The following is a 22,447-nucleotide window of genomic DNA, read 5'->3' on the forward strand; positions in this document are numbered from 1 at the left end:
CACACACACACACACACACACACACACACACACACACACACACACACACACACACACACACACACACACACACACACACACATCTCACTGTACAGTCTTTCTGGCAGGCACTGTGGGTGAGTGAGGGGAGGACAGATTAATGTGCCTCTTTGCTGTTTGTATCTGAATAGAGCGTAAAGTTATGTGCATTTGAATTTGGGAGGGGGTGAGGTGGAGGAGAAGGAGGAGGAGGAGGAGGGCAGTCTGTCGGCTGCAGAATTCCATCACTCTTGGCAACCGTTGTTGGGTTACCACGGAAACGCACTGCAATGTTCTCTGCTTCTCTTTTGTACTCCTCCATCACTCCTCTCTCTCTCTCTCTCTCCCTCACTCTATCCCATCTTTATTGCTGGTCGGCTTCCTCCTTGCGTTGCTACGGCGATGCTCTGGGACATTCAGTGGGATCATTTTGTCACTGCAGTGTCGGCGCACAGAGCTGGCACTGCGCTCTGAGATCTCTGTGAGACGTGTTTTGCTGTTTTTATGCTCCCTGTTTTGTCTCCTTCCAAATTCTCGTGACCTTTAACCCCTCCACTTCCCTTACCAATCAGTCCGAAATCAGCGATTTGGACTGGCCGGGCTCATCAGGTGACACCACAGAAAGTTGGATGAAGTTTCGCTGAACTGAAGGCTCCGATCAGTGTTGATGTTTTCACGACTCTGTCGGACTGAGAGACGTCCGGACACTTTACAGAGACTGAACTCTGCTCAGTGAGCTCTGCCACAAACCGAGATGAACGAGGACGCGGAGGAGGCGCAGCTGCCTGAGAAGTTGCTGGAGGCTGAGGAGCAGGAGTTGCAGCAACAGGAGGGAGAACATGAGATGGAAGATGAAGTGAAGGACCAGGAGGGAGAGGGAGAGAAGGAGCAGGAGGAGGTCCATCCGCTGGAGGACGACCTGGAGGAAGAGAAAGTGCAGCAACAGGATGGAGATACTGAAGATGTGTATGGGCAGGAGGAAGAGCTAGAACAAGAGGAGGTTGCAGCGCATGAGTGGGAAATACAAGAGAAGGTGGAGGAGGTTCTGAAGCAGCAGGAGGACGGGCTGTCTGAGCAGATGCTAAAGTCAGAAGGGGAACAGGGCCATCAAGAGGAGCAGGTACAGGAAGAAGAGAAGGAGGAGGAGGTAGAGATCAAAGAGGTGCAGGAAAGTGAGCTACAGCACCTTGAAAAGGAGGAGGAGGAAGAGACTGAGGAGATGCAACAAGAAAAGGAGGTGCCGCAAAGTGAGGTGTTACAACAAAAGGAGGAGGAGGTAAAGCAGACTGAGGAGCTGCAGCAACAGCAGCAACCTCGAGAGCAGGAGGAGGAGGAGGAGGAGGAGCAGGAGGAGGTGCAGCGTGAGGAGATGTCACGGACTGAGGAAGAGCAGAAGGAGCAACAGCAGTCTGAGGAGGTGCAGGACTTTGGGGACGCTCTGGAGCAGAATCACAACAACCAGGTCCTGATCCGGCTCAGAGGAATGTGAGTAAACACAGATCACGCAGTCAGCTGGCTGATGATGTAATGTCAGTGTGTTGATGCAATAGCACTATCGATAATTGGTGATCACGCTGTGAGGATCCGTGAGCTGCTGTAAGACTGACAGCCTCGGGGACGGCATCAGTGCGGTTGACCGGTTGCCTTGGTGATGCTGGCACGGACCGACGATGGAGGGGAAGACAAATGACAGAAAATGAGCGGGCAACGGTGGGCGTGCAACATCACTTAACACGGGAGAGAGAGCGTGTGTGTGTGTGTTTGATGAAGTCACAGCTTCTCGTCTGTCTGTCTGTCAGATTCTTTCTTAGCAGCTGACTCCTACGCTGCAGCGGAACAGCCTCGCCACATCTGTTTGAATTTGAGGCGATCACACACACACACAAAAAAACAAACAAATCAAAAGCAGCAACAACAACAACAAAAAAAGAGCCCAGTGTGTTTTTTTTTATTCTCCATTGTTGCCATGGTAACAACTGAGCGTTGCGATGCAGCAAACTCTCAGCAAAGAAAGACACATCAGCAGGGAGATGGACGAAAACAGAGACAGAGATGAAGGCAGGGCACGCGAACACAAAATGTTTGAATGTCCTGTTGATACTTCAGTCTGTGAATTACAGCCTCATTCATCACACTACGCTCATCATCACTCGCGGATCCTTTCTTTCTGACAACACACTTTGAAATGCTCCTAAACTGAGCATTTCAAACCAGTGAATGCCCTGTAGGCATGAAGCAATGAATCCTAGTAGTCCAAGTAAGGATTTTAAGTGACTGCTGTTTAAAGTTGCCAAATTGAAATATGTGCACTTTTGTTTTAGATGTGTAAATTGTCCAAATAACACACAATAAACATTTTTATTATTGTAATATATAAAAAAAAAGCTATGTGTTTAAACACATCTTTGCTATGGCAAAAACTGCAACTCACAACTGCTGGTTTGAGCCTCCTGTTGAGCTGTGATGAGTTTGTATGTTCTCCCTGTGTGGCTTTTCCTCCTAGAGTATATAGACAAGCATGTTAGGCTAACTGGTGACTGTAAATTGCACCCCTTGGTATGAACATAAGAGTTGGCAGTTATTTGTCAGTCTATGTATTACAACATAAGATAAATTTTCTACTTCTTACTAGATGTTAAAATGAGGTAAATTCAAGCTCAAATGAACAGCAGCACAAAACATGTCACACAGTGTCGCTGCTGTTTTAACAAAAGCCAAAATTCAGTAGCTTTTAGAATTACTCTTCTTTACCATACTCTTTCAGTTCACTGAAGTTTGCCGGCACAGTTTTGATTATAACCCTTCTGCAGACGGTGGCTGAGTAGCCATTGCTGTTATACTTTTTTTGAAGTCTGCCTCCACAGGCCCATGTGCAGTTGTCGCACTGTATTGTAAAGTCTATGTGGATGGGTACACATGGTCTCAAAAACAGTGGCAGGCATTCAGACATCGGCACAGACCTTCAAACTGATTATCTGATGATGGAATTTCCGTCACTCTGACCTGAACGGACCCTTGTAGGCTCACGGATGCGGAAAGTATAATCAAAGCTTAACGCTTCAGCTGCAGGATTTCAATCAGGCTGAGTTCTGGACTTTGACCGAGTCTTTGCAACACTTTGATGCTTTTCGTTTTCAGTCATTTTATTGTACATTTGCTGCTGTGCATGGGATGATTGTCACGCAGCATGATCCAGTGTAGGACAAGTCTTAGCTGTTGGACCGAGGACCTCACACTTGGCTCTAGAATACTTTGGTAAACAGAGGAGTTTATAGAGTAACTGACTCAGTAACTGTAAGGTGCTCAGGTCCTGTAGCTGCACCACCAGTGGTACGAGCTGTTTATGCTGATATGCTGTGTTCTGCCCCGATGCTCCAGACCAGCAAACTACTGTCATGTTTTGTAGCTCATCTGGGGTTTTATTTGCCTAATTTTAAGATCTGCTGGAGACCAGATTATTTTTATTGTTTTCTTATACTTTCTTTTTTACCTTGAACGTGTCTTGATCAGCATTCACGGTGCCTTCACAGACATCCAAATATCCGTGACTGTTACCACTGATGCATAATCGTACCGTCAGATCAGGCTCTGATGCATGCTCTGGATAATCCTGCTCCTCTTCAGCCTGAAGTATGCTGCTCCCACCTTTTCCAAAAACACAGAAGGACATAATTTTCTGCTTAATTCATCCAAAATGTTTTTTTAGTTGAATAGATGGCCAAAAAATCATAAGTATTCACATCCATTCAGCATTACTTTCCAATTTTGTAACTCCCACACAGAAACTCCTCAAGCTTCAGAAACTTAATGATTTATTGACTGCAGATTACAAAAGAAGTCGTCAAATTCTTCGCAGTTTAGTTGTGACATGCTCCGTCAAGAATTAGTTTGGGTGTTTGTTTTTTTTTACATAACCTTCCCAGTCTTTTGTGTTTGTTTGCCTGCCGTCTTTAAAGGAAGAAAGCAGCACATAAATGTGTCTAAGACAAGTGTTCTTCTTGATTTTTTCAGTGACTCGCAGCTCACACGTTCAGTCTTCGACTGCAGTTTCACCAGAAACATTTGTCACATACAAAATATCTGGACAGTGCTGTGTTCAGTTTAGTTATAGCTCTTCGTCTGGTTTGGTCCACTTAAATCTAAGAACTTTTTACACATTTAAAGTAATAGTATAGACTAAAAAGAGTACTAATGCATATGTTTTAAAAGCTGCTGTATCTCCAGAATGGCATGGCTACAAGTGGAAAAAAACCCCCAGGTGCGTTGTGCTATCCTCTGTGAGGTTTCATTCCAATAACGTAGGTCCCCAAGGAGGAATAAATAAGAAATAAGGAGGAATGAGGAAATGATAGCTCTGTTTTTTTTTTGTTTAAACTGGTCATGTATAAGGTCAGTGTGGTACTCTAAAGCATACACTGATGTTTTAGTCAACAAATCCGTTTCCCAGCAGAGATGCTGACTTGTCACAGTAGGAAAAAAAGATGGACCCGTTGTATTAAAGCATACCTTTACATCTCCCTGTTGTGACAAGTCTGTATGTCTGATTGAAGTGGTTTGTCTCTTTGTCTTGGTTGTATGACATGCCCATGACAGGCAGTCAGATCTTTTTCAACCAGGTCACTTTTTCCACCTTGAGCTAGTTAAAATTCTAAATCGTTTCAGTTTCAGATCTTCCTTTAGTCTAAATGGTAAATGGAAATTTTCTTATATAGTACCTGAGCACTCAAAGCACACACATGTCCCTCTCACCCAGTCACACACAAAATCACTTTTTTCTATGTCTAAGTGCTTTCTATCTAACATTCACACACATTCAACCCCAGTGAACACAGTGGATGCAACTCAGGGTTCAGTATCTTGCCCAAGTGCACTTTGACTTTCAGACTGGAGCAGTCAGGGATTGAACTGATTAGTAGATGACCAGCTATACTTCCTGAAGCACAGCCATGGTCATTCTTTCTAAGAATTACTAAAACTGAAAATGTCAGTTTGTTTATTTTCCAGAGGCTTTCTGATATTTGTCCAAGAGGTTTGGAAATTAAAATAGGGATTTGTTAGGAAAAGCTAGCTAACTTATGATCCAAGTATCCACAAAAACATCCAAGCAGTGATGCAATCAAGAACAACCAGACTTCCAATATTTCCTGCATTGGTTGTCTTAACTTTACTGCGTGCAAATACCTATGTATGTCTGGAAAATGTAGTTTATTAAATAATTTCAGCAAATAAATAGCACATCGACCAGGGAGATGGACTGTCTGTTCCATCAGCAGCGTCCTGCCCCCCTGGTGACTCTTCTGTCTTTAGCCTCTGGCAGTAACAGCGTGGATTGTGACTGAGCAGTGGTGCTTTGATCAAAAGTTGAATCATTTACGAACATGCTACAAGTGAGCATTTAAAAGATAAGATAAGATAACGTGGTGCCAAGGAATTTGCTACATCTATTCAACAGAATAAATATATAGAACAGTAACAATAGAGATTATTATCAAGAGATTATATAAAGAAGGAAACAGAATATATACACATTTTACACATATACAGTGGTGAAATATTGCACAGATGACATTTGAATCATTATTAAATCACAAAACCTCACATTAACAGACACTGTTTGACATCTTCAGTTTAATAAATAGTAATCTAACAATTTTGAAATTGTAAGGAACACAAGGTAAAAAACAAGAACATTTCACACTTAGGTCTGTTTCTTTCTGACTTTTCCATTCTGTTCGCAAATTAGATTAGACAAAAAACATTTAACAACAAAAAAGGAAAATATATCAAGGAAGCATCATTCAAACCCAGCAAAGAGGACATTACATAATAACCAGAGGTGGAAAGAGTACTAAAATATTTTACTCAAGTAAAAGTACTATTACTTTGCTGAAATTTTACTCAAGTACAAGTAAAATGACCTGTCTAAAAATGTACTCAGAGTAAAAGTTACATAGTTACTTTTTGTCAGCAGGAGGACAGCCTCTTCTGAGTAGTGCAAAAAAGACAATGGGATAAATCTCAAAGTAGTTGTTTTTTAATTAAAAGAAAAACTTTACAAATTAAAGCTCAGTGGCAGTTAAACTGCAAATCTATACATCAAAATGGATAATGGTCACCAAACCAACCAAACTGTCAAAACCATATAATTATTTTACATGAGAAGGTGTTCTAAACTGTCAAATAAGAGAACAAGTACTGAATTGAGCTGTATGGCAGCTGCTATAAAATGTGTTTTAATTTTTTAAACTTGGCTCTGCTCTGTTAATTTTGAGGAGCAATTCAATTCAATTCAATAAAACTTTATTGATCCTGAAGGTTGACCCCAAAGGAAATTGGGTTAAGGCTGCCGACCTTTGCCAGCGCCGACTTACCCTTCTGACCATACATACATTACACAAACATCACATGGGGAAGACAGGTCAGAGAGGCATAACAATAGAAAATGCACAATATGAGGAAAGATAAGGAGAAAAAAATAACTCCCCCCAGACTGAGCTCCAACAGGGAGATCAGTTTGAGATCAGAAAAAACACACCTCTGCACAAAGCACGTTATTCTTTTGCCTGCAGTGTGAACATATGTGGGTTAAGTAAGAAAGTAGCCGCTTCTGTCTTCTGTCTAATTTAACTATTTTTTTAAAATAAATTATTATTATTAACAAACAGGAAAAATGTAAGTAAACACATTTTCTTTTGGCAATTTACCGATCCTGTAAAAAAATTAAGTTGCGTGGACAACAACGTGCCCAATAACAGCTTATGTCTTAATGTGATTAACTTGAGCACAGCCTTTTTGCTAAAATAAATGTACAGGTTTCATTTAACTTACCTCTACATGCTTGCGCAGGTTTGATGTGGAATTTTTAAAAGCCGCTAACTTGGTCTCTCTGGGCAAACACAGCTTACACTGCATAATAAAGCTGTTGCCTTACTTGCACTTGAAGCCGAAATGGTCCCTTAAATACGGCCAGGGGTTCACATCGGTTTCCTTGAGTTCAGGGTCAGCAGAATTCGACAGGGTTTCTTTTTTCGCTGGATCCGTACCACCGATGTCAGACTCATCTTTATCGTGACCCAACGCCAATTTGTTCTACTACCCATCATTCCCTGCAGTATTTCCGAAGCGCAATGTTGGTTTTTTTTTGTTTGTTCTTTTAATTTACTCAGTAACGGGTGTGATTGAAAATGTAGCGAAGTACAATACTTTTTAAAAAATATACTTAAGTAAAAGTAAAATTACCGACTTGAAAAATGACTTTAAAAAGTACAAATACACAAAAAAACTACTCAATTACAGTAACGCAAGTAAATGTAATTCATTACTTTCCACCTTTGACAATAACCATGGTAGCTGCTTCATTCAAAATTTAACAGCCCATTATAGCTAATGGGCAAATACAGACTGATGCATTTGACTGGTCTGTTTTTCCAGCTTCTCACATATGGTGATAGTTACAGAACGCTAACTTAGCATTCTGTAATGCTATCGTAGCATTAGTGAAGCCATACTGGCATATTTTGAAACAGCTGACTTTTCATCTGCCGTTAGTGTTTGTTTCAAATGGGAAAATTATGTCCAGAAATAAAATTAATAGATTTAATGGTGTTAAGAGTACGTTTGCCATAGTATTTTTTTGACAGCTAAAGTTAAACTCTCCTTTATTTTATCAGCTTCTGTTCACAAAAACATTTAATAACAAGATTCCCAGTGTATTGTGTATGTCTGTGATACTTCTTCTAATTAACTATCTTATGGAAGACCAGGCCACCACCAGTATTTGGTTTACTGACAGTATCTCTCATCAGCAGTTAAATGAAATGTGCACGGCATCATTACCATTAAACACACACATTTAATTTATGCCCCTTGGCTACTCTTGCTCTGTTTAACAGACCCTGCTTGCTATACAGCATCTTGTGTTGGTAACCGGCTGGCAACAGAGGAAAATATAACAGAAAAAAAAAGACACAGAAATTTATCAGCAGAAGTTGGTGTGTTGGTTGAAGAAACTGACGCCAAGACAAGTGTTTCGTTTTTGCCAAATCCTCTAATAAACATTGGCAAGTGAATGTGTTCTCTGTCAACAGTGAGAGAATGAGAAACGCTAGAGGTGTAAAAATAAAGATGCAGAATTCAGCTTGTCTACTAACCTGACAAGACTGAACTCCGAGGTTAGGGGAACTCCGTCACGGGGAGTGAACACACTCCGAGGTTTGTTTAGTTTTCCGGAGGATTCTTCTGCTCAGTGAGAAAAGGTCTTAGATAAAACAACAAAGCTGGTTTTATTTTGGGTAGTGAGTAATGGCAACAGGCATCTGTAGTTTGACAGTAATGCTGCTTGTGCGTAAGCAGAAGCTCTGCATGCCTGTGTGTCCCCCCTCAGTGCCTGTGCACCTAGTAAATAGATCCCCTGCTGCACCTGAATGCTAATCACACTCAAGAATTGTTGGCACCTCTGACCTAACAACTTGTGAGGCATAGTTGTAAATAAAGTAACACTCTGGGTTGCAAAGTAGCAGTGACTAAGGAGAGACCATTTGAATGAACAGTTCTCAATATGGAGCTTGATTAATAATTGTTTGGCAATTAGACTCCGATCAGTCTTTGTAGTAGAACAGAGTCCAACGCTGGTAGGAAGGATGGCAGCGAGGTGAAGCAGGTGAAGACTTGGAGGATCTCTATTCTGGCGAGGATGAGGTGGAGATTTGGAGGAGGCTGGTTGCACGAATGAGGATCTGAAAGGCAGAAAAGTAGTAAGATTTAAAGCACACAGGACAGAGCTCGCAGAAGACAAGCAAGAAAATGTTTGGGCCAAAGTGATGACAACAAAATTAAGTTTGACACCACAGGAAAGTGGAAGTAATGTGAAGAATAGACTAGCGGCGCCAAACCCCGAGGGATGCAGGCAGACGAGTGGATATGGAGCTTCCCCATTGAAATTAGCATAATCATTATTATATGTTTCGGTCTGTTGAGTGGTGCACCACAAATGGAAATATCTCAATAAGTATGGGCTGAGAGGTTGTGAAAAACTCTATGGACATTCACGTCACATTCCTCCCTGAATAACAGTATCTCTGAACCTCCTGTCTCCCTCCCCTCAGCCCTAAACAGTCATGGCAGATGGATGCCCCTCACTAAGTCTGATTCTCCTGGAGGTTTTCTTCCTGCTAAAATGGAATTTTTCCTCCCACTGTCACTAAGTGCTTGCTCATAGGGGGTCATGTGATTGTTGGGGTTTTCTCTTTACCTTACAATATAAAGCATGTTGCATATATATATATAATAGAATTAAGTTTGAGTTAGTTCAGACAGACCACAAAGCCAAGCTTACCTGCAATCCATATGCTATAGGAAGGGTGGTGAGGTTCTCAGACAAGAGTCATGCAACCGAATATAAACAAACGAAAAGACAATCTGCTTTTGAATATAGTCGTTCTGACTTTGAGTCTCTTCATATGTGCAGTTACCAAAAATGAAAGGAAAAAATAATATAAAGAGAAGCCTTGTTGTTACATTTCTTTTTCATAGACTGCAAATTTTTGTTTGATTAAAAAAAAAAAAACAGTATTAAGGTTACTTCATCATGTTACTGCCAGGTACATTTGTATCGCTATCATCAGAGCAGAGCAGAGCTGCTGTTCCATTTATAGACATTCTGCCTGCCACTGTTGACCTTTCCAGGCACAACCCTCCCTAAGTTTGGGGACTCTGTATTTAGAAGGGCCTTGTGACATTGACTTCTCTATTATAACCTGTGACACCTGTTAAAGCAAGTTTCTGAAATGTACAAATTATCATAAACTTTGTCCAAATTAAATAGAGCAAGCATGAATGAATACAAGATTAAGACCCATTCAAGTGGTCACAAAACCAGCTGTTTCTTTGTGTGAGCGATTGTGTCTTTGTGTTCATTACAATATTATTTCTTCCTGGCAGACATAAAGTTCATCCATAAATTAATCACAGAGCTTAAAGCTGTTTGACAAGAAAACAAAAAAGTGTGGAGATATTTATTTATTCGTTTATTTTTGAAAATTTCCCCCAGTTTCCGTGGTAACAGCAGAACATTTCGATGCAGTAAACTAGAAAAGGACAAAAAGAGAATAGAACAGCTTTTCATTTACTTTTGTTTTTTTACACATTGAGATGCATAATTTTTTATTATCAGTAGGCTTTGGTGAGAAGCTGAGTGGAATTACAGAGGAAGTGTAAAGTGTAAAAACAAAAGCAAAAAATAACTTTTTTGACACATTAAAGAGCAGAAATCAGCTGAGAAAGCTCAGCTATGAAAAAAACGTTCTGCCATCTGAGGATGTATTAAAAGAAGTACCAGACTGTCCCGGTCAGATTAAGCAGAAACTAATCTTTATAATGGTTTTTGCATGTCTGGCTTGTTGTCATGCTTCAAAAATTAAATTTAGGACCAATCTGAAGCCACCCTGATGAGGTGGTTAAGAAACTAAACAACAAAAGGCTGATACTGTGCAGTGTGTGTGCACTGCTTCAATTTAATGGAGGTTCAGCTTTTTTCTCCAGGACACTTGGTCTAGACGTGGGCGGGTTAGATGGAGTTAACCATCAAACACACACACACACACACACACACACACACACACACACACACACACACACACACCCTGCAGTGATGCATTGCAAACAGAACAGTGCACAAAATAAAATACATTCCACAAGCTCAGTGTTAATGATGCAGAGAAGAAAATGTGTAGGTGAAATCACAAAACAATTGGTACAAGGACAAAGAAAAAAAAAGAGGTAAAGACGCAAAATGCAAATTCTTTCGCTGAAGGCGTCACCCTGTAAAAGTCATGATAGGGGGGGTGAGTCATTCTCCAGAAACTCTCTGTCCTCACCTGTCACTATTGCTGCTGCCGCGTGCTGGAGAGTTTTCTCTGACTAAGAAAACAATGCAGCGACCTGGCACTGATCAGCGTGCCTTATACAGCTTTGTAATTCAGCTCTGATCCGCCCACGCAGGCCGGCGTACAATTACCATTCGACCATGAAATAACAGGTCTCTACAGTCGCATTTCAAAGCTGAGACGTGTCAGAGCTGTGATTAGCTGCTGGGGTCAGATTCCAGAGCTGTGACTGGCTAATTTCAGACCAAATGGAGCGTTTAGATCGTCGTCATCTACTTGTGGGGTAATCTGCTGTTCAAATTTACATTCCAATAGGTGTTTCGGTTCGGTGACGCATGATTTAATGCTTGCATTTTGGTGACATTGACTTTGTTTTGCATGGTTTTAATAGTAGCAAAATCAGGTCTATTTTGTCCCCTTTTTTCTGACCTCATAACATGTAATGAAGTGGTAACACTTTCCAAATTGGATTTGGGCATATTTATCAAAGGTGAGAAAACATGTAAATTAACATTAAAATCTTACTACTTCACCAGTACCACCTCTTTGGCCTGATTTGGAAAGAGTGATGTTGTGTAAAAAGCCCAAGGATATTTGGCATGCAGACTGGGGGAGCCAGGGATCGAACCACAAACCTTCTGATCAGCAGATGAAGGATGTATGGACACCTTTAGATTTATTAATCATGTAAATTTCCTGTACCTGTTATAGATGTCCTCAGTCCAAAGTTCAAACATTGAATGTCATATTGATGGCCAAAGTGGGTCATGGCTGGACGCCCAAATTGTGGACTTAATTTGGACGGAATTGGCTATGGACCAATGGACCCAATATAGATCAGATCTGCATGTCTATCCAACGTCCAATGTATAGTGGGAAAAAACTAAAAAGTGACACAAAAACACTTCAAAAAGACATAAAATGTCTACAAAGGGACAAAAATTTACTGCAAAGTAGCACAAAACAACTTCTAGGAGACATAAAATGACTAAAAAGTGGCAAAAAACAACATCATAAAGACACAAAATAATTCTTTGAAGGAGACACAAATATGTAATATGACTTAACCCTCTCAAGGCAGGCGTTGCCAATTTGCAACAGTTAAAAACTAACAACCTGATTACCCCACATACATATTTTATGAGTTTTTTTTTTACTCAGAAGTACCACTGCAGGACTTGGTTGTGCATTAGCAACAAAAAGTTTAATTTGAGCCTGAGAGGGTTAAAATGGTGGCAAAAAATATCTGCAGACTCACGAGACATCAAAGACAAACTTTAAAGAGAAGGGAACCGAGCACAAAGAGATATATAATAAAAAATGAGACACAAAATGACTGCAAAAAGACACAAAATAAGTAGAAAAATGACAACAAACAAACAGCAAAATAGCTAAGAGAGGTGAAAAAGAAAGAAAAGCAACCTTAAACTTCTTTTTAAAAAGTCAATATTTATTTAATATGTGTTTCCATCCCATCATGTCAAATACTGCTTGTGTTCTGGTTTCTCTCCCTGTTCCGTGTGCTTTAGTCAGCAACACGTACTTGATTTAATTTAGGCAGCAAAAAAACTTAAAATTTGTCCCCTATACATCATTGACCTTGTGTGGTGAAAATGTAACAAAGGTGATCTTCCATATATGACACATTAGTTGTAAGAGAGCTTTTTCATTATTGCCAGAAATGTGTGTATCTGTCAGATGTCAGCATTTATAGGAATTTGGTCATTTACTTGAAAATCCATCCCAAACACACATACAACATATCATATGTTTCTTTACATGTGACACAGCTTTAACCTGCACGCCCAATATCACGATTGGAATGTTAGATTCTTTAACCTTTCATCGCTACAAAAATCTGCAGACTAATATTTCATCCAGCAAATCATTTGTCAGTACAAAGTTATATTTAGGCACCCTGTTCATTAACTTGGCCTCTGTCTTTATCAGAGAACAGTCTGCATGGACTGGCTTTGCTTTGCATCCTTCACCACATAACAGCGGTAAAATGTAATCATGTGCTTCACAGTTTCACAAAATTAACAATAAATCATTTAACAGGTGCTGCTTCCCCAGATTGGACCTTACTATGAGGCATCTGTGTTTTAGAGGGAAAGGGAAAGGTTGTCTGCACTAGCACATTTAGAAGCTTCCAACCACTTTATTGATGCAACTTTTTGGGAAAATATTCCCGCCCCCTTTAGCGTAAGACAGGAATCAACCTCAGTGAATTCAAATGTTGAGCTGGAGGCAGTGACATCATTGTCAGCCATCACGCTCAGAGAAATGAATGAGAAAAATGGAGTCTGAAATGGAGTGTGACACTAGAAATATATTCAAAGAAAAAACAACTTGATAGGGTATGTGCGATCCCTGGTTGATGTAGGACAGAAAAAGCTGACAGTAAACCCCTGAATCCCTTTTAAGTCATGATTATTCTTTGTGTAGGGTTCTAATAATTTGGGTTTTTTTGGTGATATAAACATGAATTGTGTTGTAACACAGAGTCAGTCATTCACTTAAACTGCTGTAGTTTTTTTCATTGTTAGCAGTCTATCTGCAGTTCTTCTTTGGCATGTGCCTATTACAAAAGGAAACATAGAAATGTGAGGATTCTCAGGCTGCTTATCAAGATGACATATTCATTTATGATGCCTGCAGAATATGCTACTATCCTCCGTACACTGAATCTAAAAGGAGGTGTATCATATCTATGTGTTCATATTTGGCTGTGTTATGACTCATAGGAAGCTCCATGTTTGATGCAAATTGCTGCAATCTGCTACTAACGGGTTTAAAGTACCTAAATTACCTCCATGAGCCACTGCTGTTGCTGGAACCTCTGACAGTGTTGAAAAGCAACCAAATCAGCCACCAATCTCCACAAAATACCCAGCATTCATGGGTTCCTTTCACCTCCGCTCTCCATGTTCAACTCTTTGACACCCTGCTGGGACGGCTCAATTCCCAGAACGAAAACCTCTGCTCCAGTGCTTTGGAGTGCTTGTCTGAGCCACCCTTGCACACAAAATGGGTAGAAAACATGATTTGATTTGCTCTTTCAGACTTTTCAGATTTTATTGGAATGAGGGACATTTTAAAAGACTTAACACAGAGGACAAACAGTTTTTGAGTATGTTGGCCATGTATCATGTATGTATGGTTTAGCTTTATGTGTCTTCTAAGCCTTTCGAGGCAACAGCAGTTGCCATTTTTGTTGTGTAACGCTCCCGTGGTTGCATGTCATTCTCATCTGTCTCGAGGTTAATGGAAATGACAGTTTGCTTTTCGCATGCAGTGTTTGAGTTTGCTCTCTGTAATGCAGCCCCCTGACTCACTTCAGTAAATCCAAGCAGCATTTCCACCTAACCCACTGACATTAGTGCAGGTAGCTTTGGTGTGCACTCATAAACTCTATATAAATGATGGACGTGCCATCAAGGTCTAAAACGTGAATCCAATGTGCCAAAGTACCTTAAGTACCTTCTGATGGCCACTATAGGAGCAATCTGGTCTCGTAAAAAGTCTTTTAAAATACATCATGTTGTTAATTTAATGAGTAGTTCAGTACAAATGAAATATATCTGTATATACCGATATAGACATTTATTCAAGCTTCTGAATACTCTGTGGTTTATTTATTAGTTCCAATGTGAAGATGTGTTTTTGTTGATGAGGATAAGACTTTATTCAGAGAAGAAATATCTTTGTTAGTCTGTATGTTTGTTTCAAGGTGTGCCTTCTAACCTAGCCTGAAACTCACCATGTGAGTGGCCGATTTGATTAACTCTTGTTTGTTCTTGTTTGTTTACAGGCAGAAATATAAAAGTACATCGCAAAGGTAAGGCACGCACTGGCACACACATACACGCACAATTGTTTTTATGGAGAGTTGAAACAATTAGTTGTATTCTTGTGTATTTGTTTAGCGGAAAATCATTGTGACAACTGACAAGCATGAATGAAAAATTTAAAATACAAAATAGAGAAAAAAAATCAGCTTCTCTAAACTGCAGATGCTTTTGCTTTTTTCTTCTTTATAAAAGTGTAGAAGTGAAAAGTGTAGATATTTAATAACATTCCCTTGGTCTTTTGGTCTATGAAACTTACACTACCAGTCAAAAGCTTGGACACATCTTCTATTTTATAGGTTTTTCTTTATTTTCATGACTATTTAGATTGTAGATTCTCATTGAAGGCATCAGGACTATGAATGTGTGTGAATTAACTCAAAACAAGTTTTATATTTTAGATTCTTTAAAATAGCCACCCTTTGCTTTAGGTCAGATGATTGTGAAAGCCAAGCTATCTGGCGCAGCACTCCATCACTCTCCTTCTTCTTCTTCAGTATGTATCTATGTATGTTGAAAGTAGTAAAAAATAAAGAAAAAATATTAAATGAGAAGATGTTTCCAAACTTTTGACTGGCAGTCTATATTTTCCGATTCATGATTAAATCCTTTCTGCAGTTGTTTTGAGTAAGTCTTTGATAATTAAGTGCACAAAGATTTTTTTCACCATAAAAGCACACTGAGCTCATTATGCATCATAAAAATATGAAAATGAATTAGCATGTTATTTTAGAATTGTGGAAACCATCATCGACACATAAAAGGTGCTACTTGCTTTACCCTGAAATTTAAAAGAAAAAATAACTTTGTCTAAAACAGATACACTCCCAGAGGGAGGCCTTGTTTGACGTGCAACACTAAAACATGTTTCAGCTCTTTAAACAGACCCTCCCTATTTCTTTACGTATTTTGTGTAATTTTAAAACAAATCTGACTGTAAATGTGTGTGTTCTCAGGGGATATTGCTTTTAGCTTTGTGACTGTAGACCAGGGGTGGGCAATCTCAGTCCACGAGGGCCGGTGTCCCTGCAGGCTTTAGATGTGTCCTCGAACCAACACAGCTGATTTAAATGGCTAAATTAGCTTCTCAACATGTCCTGAAGTTCTCCAGAGGCCTGGTAACGAACTAATCATGTGATTCAGGTGTGTTGACCCAAGGTGAGATCTAAAACCTGCAGGGACAACGGCCCTCGTGGACTGAGATTGCCCACCCCTGCTGTAGACTGTAAACTTAGGCTACATTCACACTGCAGGCGAAAGCGCGTCAAATCCGATTTTTTTGACCCTATGCGACCCATATCCGATCATAGTGTGACAGTGTGAACGGCACAAATCTGATATTTTCAAATCCGATCTGGGTCACTTTCGTATGTGGTACTGAATCCAATACATATCCGATGTTTTAGAAAGCAACTGCTGTCATGTCGCATTAAATCCGTCTTTTACGTCACTGACACAAGACAGACGCCAATTATCAGCGCCCGATAAGACATCGCGAATGCTTCCTGGCCATCCAGCGTAGATGTCAGTGAAACTGTTGGGAGGACAACGTTGGAGAAACGTGAACATTTTATTTGTACTGTATAATCTGCAGATTCTGACAGAAATCTGCAACTATCCTTTGAAGCACCGCTCCTCTCTAAAACAGCAATAAGGATAATTATTAGGTTATTTACATTATTATGTAAATAACAAAATAACTTAAAGCAATAATTGGGAAACGTAAAGTCCGAAGTCTTTATATTAAGGGCCATCAGTCAAATATTGTTTGCTCTGGGTCTAAACAGAGCGCGTTGTGTGTGACATCTTCTTTTGCGCATGCGGGCCGCTTTGAGCGTTCACACTATTTTATTTGTAGTGTGAACAAGCAGACAGACAACCATTCGCATGAGCAATTTAGAGACCACCAGTTAACCTAACATAACACCACTAATTACCTGTCTTTTATCTGTGGGAGGAAGCCGGAGTACCTGGAGAGAACCCATGGAAAACATGGGGAGAACATGCAAACTCCACACAGAAAGGCCTCCGGCTATTTTCAAGTCTTACTGAATACAGGGACTTCACCTTTGTGGTTGGGGTTGTGTCTTTCACTGAAACAGTTCTAAACGCACTGCATTAGAAACCTCTAACCTACAGTGACATTTGTAAAACTCAGCAGCTACTACTACTAATAACTAATAATAACATGGAATATTTCAAGTTATTAAAAAAGAAAACAGATGGTGTTTTTTTGACACCTGAAAATGACGCACCTGAATCACAATCTCTCTAGTCTTGAAGTTATCTTTCTCACCATCTCCTACTCTGACTTCAGCTGTTACCATGGCAACTAAAACAAATTTCATCCAGTTTACAGGGTGGTGGTAGGTCACCATGGCAATGTTAAAAGGCTTGAACACAGCAGAGTCTTTAAGTCACCCTGTCGACAGTCCGCTACATACAAAATATCACAAACAGCATCCTGGTTCTCTTGGCTCATCTGTCATCCTGAGCCTCAGGTACCTTGGTGTGATCTTTGATTCTGCCATGTCCCTAGAACAACACTGTCCCCACTTGATTAGAAATGGCCTTTTTCAGCTAAGAAACATCTCCAAACTGCGAACTTTGCTGTCTAAATCTGAGTTAGAAATGGTTATTCATGCTTTTACTTCATCTCGCTTAGATTATTGTAACAGTCTTTTTCTTTGTTTGAGCAAAAGGAATCTTGACCATCTCCAGTTAGTCCAGAATGCTGCTGCAAGGCTTTTAACTAAGACACGAAAAAGAGAGCACATTACACCAGTGTTACATTCATTACACTGGCTTCCAGTACATTTTAGAATTCATTTTAAAATCTTGGTACTGACTTTTAAAGCTTTGAATTGTGATGCCCCTGCCTACATTTCTGATCTTTTAGAACCCCACGTTCCCTCGCGCAGTCTGAGATCATCTAATCAAAGGTGTTGTTAGTCCCACAAACTCGTTTTAAGACCAGGTGATAGATCTTTTAGAGCGGTGGCCCCCAGGTTGTGGAATGCTCTCCCTCCATCATTACGTTGCCTTGATTGTATTTATTCTTTTAAAAAGCAGCTTAAGACTAATTTATTTAGATTGGCTTTTAATTAGATTTGTGCTGTATGTTTGATTATTAATGTATTTTATGTATTTCTGTTTTATATTACTGTGAAGCACTTTGTGGTTTTTATTCTGTGAAAAGTGCTATAATAATCAAATCAAATAAATTGATTTGATTTGATTTGAAGTAGCAGGCCTAAAAAACTACAGCAAATCTACAGCAAATGAACTGTATCTGAGAGTCATGTCCTTGGGCAAAGACCTAATACAGGACCCGACAGATGCATCTGGCCTGGCCTTTCAGTTGATCTACTGATTGCCAAAGGCTCATCAGATCTCAGTGGAAGGGTGGCTGTCAAAACCTGGAATTATGAATGCAGAATAGTAGATTTTGATCCACCAGGCAATACCATCTGGAAAACTTGATGATTAGTATCAACTACTGCCAGTGGAGTACCAAGCATAACTGGATAGAAAACCACACATTAGAACAGTATCAGTTATGGATTGGCCTCCCCAGAGACAGGACGTCAACTTTACTGAACCACTTCTCTTGACAGAAAATAGAAGAAAAGGCAGACAACATCCAAACAAGAGCACTAATTGTCTTTCATGAAGCCTGAAGAGCTTATAAGTGCTTTTAAATGTTTATAATTAACCTCTAATGACTTTCAAACAGTTTGCACAAATTCTGTTTCAATGAAGCCATTAGTTTGTGATATGTAACTTAATCTGATTTCATCATTTAAAAGTAAGTCATAGGTCATCCCATCTGAGAACTTTTCAAACTGGCATAAGGGCGCTGTTGGCTGGCAAAGACGCAAGGAAGATGCACTCTACAAGGCAGCGTGTTTATTTCCTGGAGGAGACTCCAGTCGTTTTCTGTGGGTGTCAGCTGACTGACAGGAGGCAGCGTGTCATGTGTCCATCTGGAGGAAGCAGATTTTCATGTTCTGGTTCTGTGGTGTGAACAGGACAGCAGCTGTGTGGGTGCTAAGAATGAAAATCCACCAGTTAGCAGGTGTGTGAAGACTGCAGGCAGACTAAAAGCATATCACTGATGTCGTGAGGTGCAGGATATCATACACATATACATTATATGTACATTTAAATCCAGTGAAGTACAGTATTTAGTATAGTAAAGCAGACGGAGCGTTACACGGGTTTTGAGTGATGCACTTCACGTTAACAGACAGTTTATTAGTGATAGTCATTCTGTATCATTCACAATACTGTTATAATGTAGGAACTACATATCTGACACCACAAACAAAATTCACCCTGATTTATGGCATACAGTTCAATTCATTTTGATTAAGTTTTGTTTAAATGACACCAATTTACAACTACAATCACCTCCAGGGGCTTTATATTGTAAGGTTAAGATCCTATAGTTTTAGAAAGAACCCTAACTATCACACAGCCCGCTATGTTCATGCCCTTGGTGACAGAAGGAAGGAAAAATTCCCTTTTAACAGAAAGAAACCTCTGGCAGACCCAGGCTCAAGGAGGGGCGGGCATCTGCTGCAACCAATTGGGGGTGATGATTAAAGATATGCTGTGGAAGAAACCAGAGATTAATACTAACTGACAATCAAATACAGACTAGTGTCACTCCTGGCCCTTCATATATAAAACACATGGTGAGTGAAAAAGGTGAATGAAGCACCTTGTAAGTGTGCATGTGCCATTAGTGTGCTGCCTGCTGTAACCTATAATTTTCTTCGGGATTAATAAAGTATTCTGATTCTGATTCTGAAGAAGAAACGCTCAGTGCTTCACAGGAATCCCTCAGCAGCCTAAACTTATTGTAGCATGACTAAGGGAGGATTTAGGGTCACCTGGTCCAACAATAACTATAAACTTTATCAAAAAGGACATATCAACATTTTTTTAAACCAAATCTTAAAAGTAGAGATAGTGTCTGTCTCCTGAATCCAAACTCCCAAGCTGTTTCCACAAAAGAGGGGCCTGAAAGCTAGAGGCTCTGCCTTGCATACTACTTATAAATACTCTAGGAACAACAAGTAGGCCTGCAGTGCGAGAGTGAAGTGCTGTAATGGGGTGATATGGTACTATAAGGTCATTAAGATAAGATGGGGCCTGATTATTTAAGACCTTGAACAGGATTTTCAATTTGATTCTGGATTTAATAGGGAGCCTATGAAGAGAAGCCAATATAGAAGAAATCTGCTCTCTCTTTCTAGTCCCTGTCAGTACTCTTGCTGCAGGATTTTGGATTAACTTAAGTTCTTTTCAGGGAGTTTTCAGGACATCCTGATAATAAGAAATCACTAGTAGAACCAGACTCAGGGAGGAGAAGGGGAAACAATTCCAGAATCCAACATATAGAGAAACATGGTAATTGCAGCTGGACATCTGCACCCTGAACAAAGAGAAGTACCACACCTTTCACTGAGACACTTTGCAACTAGGCCTGAATGATCGGGTAATTAAAAAAAAAAAAAAAGAGTCATGATGACACATAATTTCTGATTTCAGCTGAGAACAGACATACCGAAAACTACCTCCTTCCGGAATGCTCCATGGTTCCGGAATGTTCGGAATTCCGGAATGCGCCAAAGTTCCGGAATGTTCGGAATTCCGAAATGTTCAGAATTCCGGAATGCGCCATGGTTCCGGAATGTTCAGAATTCTGGAATGCGCCAAAGTTCCGGAATGTTCGGAATTCCGGGATGCACCAAAGTTCCGGAATGTTCGGAATTCCGGAATGCACCATGGTTCCGGAATGTTCGGAATTCCGGAATGCGCCAAAGTTCCGGAACGTTCGGAATTCCGGAATGCGCCAAACTTCCAGAATGTTTAGAAATGTAAATATGCTGTAAATATGAGGAATGATATCCACAGCAGCCATGAAGAAAAAGAAGATACCTGACTATATTAAAGTATAAAATCAATGCCATATAACCGAATTAAAAGTGCTCGTTGTGTTTGTGACTAAACTGCATCTAACAGAAAATTGAGCATAACATTAGTTCTGTCAGGCTGGACAGTAAAGCTCAGCCTGCAGTTCCATCAGATCAGCTGATGCCCAGGCTGACATTCTTCAATTTATTCTACTCACTCATATTTAAGATGCTTCACCTTCCATACAGATACTGCTGCCTCTGCAAGCTGCTTCGCAACCCAGATTCCCTCCAGCTAAAGCGTTACATGCCGTTAATTAATGCCATATGTTTTCTAACTGATGCCTGCTCTGCTGTGTTAGGGGCCTTTGTTGCATTCTTTTTACCTCTTAGCTTTCAGTGTACGCACATAGACATACAGAACAGAACTGTACAGACAAATATGAGTTACTGCAGATATAGACAACAATCTCCTTTCAAATAAAGTGGTCCTGACAGGATTTTAAATGTTACCTAGCCCTTTAACACTGGGCGTCCAACTTCTGAATAACTTTGCATCATTTACTTGTTCTTCTACTGTTTGCTCAATTAGTGTAATGCACTGTATATTTGTTTGTGCTGTCAGGCTGAAGGCGGTCTTGGAGCAGATGGACCGTGGTATGGTGGACCTGCAGGAACTCCGGAGGCACTTGGAGCTTGCAGCTGCCATGCTGGATGCTGTTTACACTGATGAGACCAGGTGAGCCTGAGCAGGCTGTTGAATGAATGGCTGTATAGAAAATAAAGCTTTAGCAGTTGCCAAAAATGTGACCGTTTCTCTCTGCAGGCGCCTGCTGGACACTGAAGATGAGCTCAGTGACTTGCAGGCAGAGTCGGTGCCAAGCGAGGTGCGTGACTGGCTGGCGTGCACCTTCAGCAGGAAGATGGGTGTGGCCAAGCGTCGCCCTGAAGAGAAGCCAAGATTCAGGAGCATTGTTCATGCAGTGCAGGCTGGGATATTTGTAGAGAGGTAAATGTTGCTCTGATCAGCTAAACAGAAAGCTTGTATTCACTAATAAGCATGCTAGAAATACTGCACGGAGTGGTAGTGTGAAGAAAAGAAATTCCCAAATTGTTTCAGTCCCATAATTTCTCCAAAAGCCTGCATTCAGGTTTTGTGAATTCAAAATAAATGCTCATGAATAGAGAAAGTGTCTTCGCAACTGCACCAGCAATGAGATTCTCACTCTAACTGCTGCTAATGGCCATTAAACATAGCAGGCATTAGTTAAGCTTTGTAAATCTCATTTTAAATCATTGTTCAGTGTGTATAAAACTGCAGAAAACTCTAAGTACCTCTGCTTCACACTCCATTAGCTGTTAACAGACCTATTCAAGGATTAAAATGGCTGCAGAGCTTGGAACGAATTTATATACTGACTCACTTTCTTCCTTTATGTCCTCCCAGGTGCTCTGACCTAGAAAATAATGAAGTAACTTTGACATCGCCCATTATCTCCTTATATAATAAGACTGTTACAAAAAACAAACAAACAAAAAAACATGTTATGAACATGAACTGAGTCCTGCAGGACAATTCAATTTTTTAAAATGTCCTTACTTTACTCTTAACCCTCTCAGGCTCAAATTAAACTTTTTCTGCAGTCCTGCAGTGGTACTTCTGAGTAAAAAAAACCTCATAAAATATGTATGTGGGGTAATCAGGTTGTTAGTTTTTAATTGTTGCAAATCGGCAATGCCTGCCTCGAGAGGGTTAAGGCTTCAACATACA

The 22,447-nt window shown here is 40.2% G+C and overlaps 1 protein-coding gene across 1 annotated transcript in view; it reads left to right on the forward strand.

Annotated features, from left to right (window-relative positions):
- The first annotated feature begins 276 nt into the window (after positions 1–276).
- pde1a (phosphodiesterase 1A, calmodulin-dependent) overlaps positions 277–22,447 on the forward strand; it is a 40,151-nt gene continuing 17,980 nt past the window's right edge. Inside the window, exons 1-4 of the mRNA XM_005942351.3 lie at positions 277–1,503; positions 14,716–14,742; positions 21,302–21,415; positions 21,503–21,685. Of these exons, the coding sequence (XP_005942413.1) occupies positions 773–1,503; positions 14,716–14,742; positions 21,302–21,415; positions 21,503–21,685 (1,055 nt within the window). The 5' untranslated portion in view covers positions 277–772. The remainder of the gene's footprint in view (positions 1,504–14,715; positions 14,743–21,301; positions 21,416–21,502; positions 21,686–22,447) is intronic.

Source organism: Haplochromis burtoni, unplaced genomic scaffold (genome assembly GCF_018398535.1).
Source record: "Haplochromis burtoni strain Fernald_Lab_line unplaced genomic scaffold, NCSU_Asbu1 Contig_337, whole genome shotgun sequence".
Taxonomy (NCBI): domain Eukaryota; kingdom Metazoa; phylum Chordata; class Actinopteri; order Cichliformes; family Cichlidae; genus Haplochromis; species Haplochromis burtoni.